Source organism: Helianthus annuus, chromosome 9 (assembly GCF_002127325.2).
Source record: "Helianthus annuus cultivar XRQ/B chromosome 9, HanXRQr2.0-SUNRISE, whole genome shotgun sequence".
Classification (NCBI taxonomy): Eukaryota; Viridiplantae; Streptophyta; class Magnoliopsida; order Asterales; family Asteraceae; genus Helianthus; species Helianthus annuus.
In genome coordinates this window covers 188,499,770-188,503,748 of record NC_035441.2, presented here as the reverse complement: position 1 = coordinate 188,503,748, position 3,979 = coordinate 188,499,770, and the positions used below count along the sequence as shown (strand labels likewise).

At 32.8% G+C, this 3,979-nt stretch overlaps 1 protein-coding gene across 10 annotated transcripts; it reads left to right on the top strand.

The window, feature by feature from the left end:
• Nucleotides 1–228: 228 nt before the first annotated feature.
• On the top strand, nucleotides 229–3,660 carry LOC110880269 (UDP-glucuronic acid decarboxylase 1-like). Of its 10 annotated transcripts, none has more exons than XR_004868305.1 (7): nucleotides 229–343; nucleotides 402–592; nucleotides 1,017–1,721; nucleotides 2,169–2,248; nucleotides 2,514–2,597; nucleotides 2,687–2,773; nucleotides 3,437–3,660. XR_004868305.1 is itself a non-coding variant. In XM_035978054.1 (5 exons), exons 2-5 carry the CDS (start codon nucleotides 1,583–1,585, stop codon nucleotides 2,738–2,740), a joined length of 357 nt encoding a protein of 118 aa, XP_035833947.1. In that variant the 5' UTR covers nucleotides 238–485; nucleotides 1,017–1,582; the 3' UTR covers nucleotides 2,741–2,920. The 10 variants fall into 10 exon arrangements, 2 of the variants coding, with proteins under 2 accessions (XP_035833947.1, XP_035833948.1); XR_004868303.1 differs by adding an exon at nucleotides 2,922–2,949 and having other exon boundaries at nucleotides 238–485; nucleotides 3,437–3,616; XR_002559313.1 differs by adding an exon at nucleotides 2,922–3,014 and having other exon boundaries at nucleotides 238–485; nucleotides 3,437–3,616.
• Nucleotides 3,661–3,979: the final 319 nt, after the last annotated feature.

Genomic DNA, 3,979 nt, shown 5'->3' with positions numbered 1-3,979 from the left:
TTATGAGCTACAGATTTACTAAAGCTCAAAGGTTAATCATACTTAATCTATATATATAATAAACAAATAAGGTTTGGGACACATGTCATCACATGGTGCAACCTTTTGTGATTTTTGGCGGGAAAATGTGGGAAAAAGTTATGGTTTTCTATTCGGATCCCGCGTCCCAATCCATACCCATTTTTTTACCCGGGTATATAAATGTTCTAAAAACCTAATTCCTCATTCTTTCTCTCAGTTTATCCATCCTCCTAAGCGTGCTTAGGGTTTCTCATTTCTTCCGCTCTATTCTACATCACAGCCGCCCTGTTCTTCTCCGTATTCTTTGATCTTCATCTCGACGGTACAATCTTCTCTCCTTATTTGTTTTTATGTTTTTGTTTTTATGTTTTTGTTTTCAGTATTGTGGATTAGGTTCATCGTTATTTGAAGTTCAATCGATTGAATGTTTTTCTTCTCAGTCATCTTCGATCTTCATCTCGCAGGTATCACTTTCGATTTTAATCTTATGTAGCCGTTCTATGTAGTTGATGGGAGTAACTTGGCGGTGACAAGCAAAACGAGATCTGTAGTTTTTGAAGGGGTTTGCTTTGTGAGGGATCAAATCATCTTATGAAATTAGAGATATCATTGAATGTTGCGTTTGATTTTCTTTAGTTTTAAAGTCAAATTTTTTTAGATATCAAATTTGAATATTTAATTTTTAGATAATCAATTGTAATATTTGAAATCAGGTTATTAATATCTAGGAATACGCATTTACATGAAAATTTTTTTCTGGATTTTGACTTTTTGGCTCTAAGATAGATGAAAACAAGACTCAAAACAGATGACCACCAGTTCAAATTAGGGTTTGTTTGGATGCGTTTTTTTTTTTAAGAATGGTTACTTGAATGTTGAAATAACTTGTAAAAACAATTTGCTTTATTTAGATTTTTTTTCAAATGGTTTTTTTTTGTTTGATGATTCATGGATATCTTGCTAATTCTGGTGTTTGATCATGTCTTTGAATGCAGATATGATGCAAATACCAAGTTTATAAGATTATAAGAAACCTTAGGCTAGCATTCATTGACGATTCTATTGGAAGAAATCGGTTGGAATCCCTTTTGTGTTTATTATCAACTGCGGCCACCTACAAATCTTCAATATATGAAGTTAATGGGAGACAAATCACCAAACATTCCGGTTTCTTGGTGTTCAAGTTTACTGATTTTACGGCTTTGTACGATTTCTATAAAGGGGACTTCGATATATGTTTTTTATTCTGGAATGAGTGATTTTTGGTGATTTTTTGGATTGGTTCTGTTCGTGTTTCTACGTTTTGCAGTCTTAAATCAGGTTCGTTTTTTGTTATGTTTTTCTTACAACCAGCTCCTTTTGCATACAGTCCTTTTTGTTCATTTTAATCAACCAGGTTCGTTTGTGTGCTTCTTTCCCCTTCAATTTGTATTCCATGTCAATTTTAAGAATAAATTTTGAGACAATCATTGCTTCATTGTAAATCAATCATGAGAAAAGTTTATGCAATGTATTGCGGGCACTAAGCAAGACCGCAACAAACCATCTTCAGAAAGAGCTAATGGAATGGCAAGTTAATTTGTGTGTTGGATTCAAACACAAAGTCGCCAATAATCTCTATAGCTATGTTTTATTTTATTTTAAGTCACGGTTCTTTTGTGTGGTACACTATATATATTGGGGACATATGAATCCAATAGGTACACTATTTAATTGTTATTATTTTCTCTTATATTATCTTTGTATTTTTTAGGATTATTGGATTTTATCACCCTAAACTATTGGCTATTGGCCGCTGCCACCCCCAACTATCACTTTGATGTCCGTCACCCCTAACTTAACACTTAGTGTGTTCTGTCACCACATTGTTAACTGATCACTAACTTTAGATCCCGCTACTATACTTTTGGGGGTGTCAAAGGGATCTTAAGAAGGTTTTAGGGATCTTAGAACACCCCAAATGTACAGTAATAGGATCAAAAGTTAGTGATTAGTTAACGACTTGGTGTCAGAACACACTAAGTGTTAAGTTGGGGGTGGCGGACGTCAAAGTGATAGTTGCGGGTGCCAGTGGCCAATAGCCAATAATTAGAGGTGATAGAATTCAATAACCCTATTTTTTAAACTAAAGTTGTTGAGTTATGTAGGTGTTAGTAGCTGCTATGATGAAGGAAAAAGAACTGTTGAAGCTTTAACAATGAATTATCATCAAGGAGCTGGTGTGGAGGTATGTATTGACTTTTGAACCTTTTTTGAGGTCACATCAAGCTAGATAATAAAACCAAGGTTTTAATAATCTTGATAAAGTTCGGATAATGGCACAATGCATCTTATATATCATAATTTCTACATTTAAAGAAACAATAGTTGTTCGTGTAATTATAATACCCCAAGTCCCAACTAACTATCTTTTGGTAACTGGATCCTCTGTTCGTGTAATTATAATATCCCAACTAGCTATCATTTGGTGGTAACTGGATCCTATTTTTCAGGTCAGAATTGCGCATATGTTCAACACATATGGACCTTGGATGTGTCTAGATGATGGACGTGTAGGTGGCAACTTTGTTTCACTGGTAAATCTGCATGTTCCTGTTCTTTTCTTTGTTCTTATGTTTTTATAAATATTAAGTTAAGGTTTATGCTCATGTTGTTAACTTTTCAGTGTGTCATCAAGCTCACCCACAAACAACCAATGACAATTTATGGTGATGTATAAAGAAATTGAAGCTTTCAATACGTCTCCAACTTGGTATTTTATTTACTTTTTATACATAGTTTTCCATATCTATAGAATAAAATTGTTATGTTTTTTATTTCATTGAATTACATAAATTTTGTATAACTTATCTTCGTAAAGAAAAGTTCACGAATAATATACAAACTTATGTTTATTAAAGGTTGATGGATTGATGGCATTGATGGAAGGTGATCATCTCAGACCTTTCAATTTAGGCAATTTTGGATAGTTTACTATGTTAGACCTGGCTTAGGTTTGTCTTTTAATAACTTTTTAATTGAATTTACTAGAGTAGAGTTGGCATATTCGACCCGTTTTCTCAATAATGGGTCGATTTGGGTTATTCTTAATCTTGAACAAGTAAAAAAGAGATGGGTTAAACGGGCTAAACATATTGAAAGTCACCTCAAACCATCTTCTCCTACTTTACTAAAGATAAGGTATATCTAATGGCTGCAGATGCCAAACCTCTTGAAATTCTTCTTCATCTTCTCCTACTTGCCGCAGATAAGCTATGCTTTTACCTGGGTGGGTCGGGCACTCGGGCTGGTAGGGTAACGGGTTAAATTGGGTTCAATCCAAAATGGGTTGGGAGTTTTTAAGCCATCTAAGTAATAGATGATTGCTACACATGGAGAAGAAGGCATTCACTAAACTTTTAGCAAATTTACACAGGCTAGGTTGACGTCTGCAACTCTTCCAACTCCAAGTAACGTCAAGGATTCGGAGAAAATTAGCAAGAAAGAGACTTAGCTCCTATCTCTATGAATTCAAAGCAGTTTTTATGATTTTTACGTTTTAAACATTGGTTTTTTTGAATATTTCAGTTTGTTTGACGTGGTGGTTTGATCTTTATATGCTTTTTTTATATATATATGAATAAATCTATCCTTTCTTAACCAATATCTTTTTCCTTTTAACTTAATCAATTTATCATTTGTTGTGTAAGGATTTCATCACAATGATTAGAGTACCATGTTTGACATTAATCGATGAGTCTTAGTAAAAGAAAAAAGAAAACAAAATAAATATAATTTCCTAAAACATGTTGTTTATAATATGTTTATGAATTTTATTAGTTTAAAATTCAAGTAAAAGCATAATATAATATAATTTAAAAACAAACAATATAACATTTTGTATGGATTTACAAAACATTTTTATACTGTGATCTCATTAAGAATTAAAAGGTTATTAGCTTTACACGAAAATAATGAA

Bases quoted from the DNA above. Each gene is read 5' to 3' on its own strand.
- LOC110880269 (XM_035978055.1), top strand. From the start codon at position 1,583: ATGGAATGGCAAGTTAATTTGTGTGTTGGATTCAAACACAAAGTCGCC. The intron at 1,722-2,168 runs GTACACTATTTA...TGAGTTATGTAG, and splicing joins GGGACATATGAATCCAATAG to GTGTTAGTAGCTGCTATGAT. The intron at 2,249-2,513 runs GTATGTATTGAC...CCTATTTTTCAG, and splicing joins ATCAAGGAGCTGGTGTGGAG to GTCAGAATTGCGCATATGTT.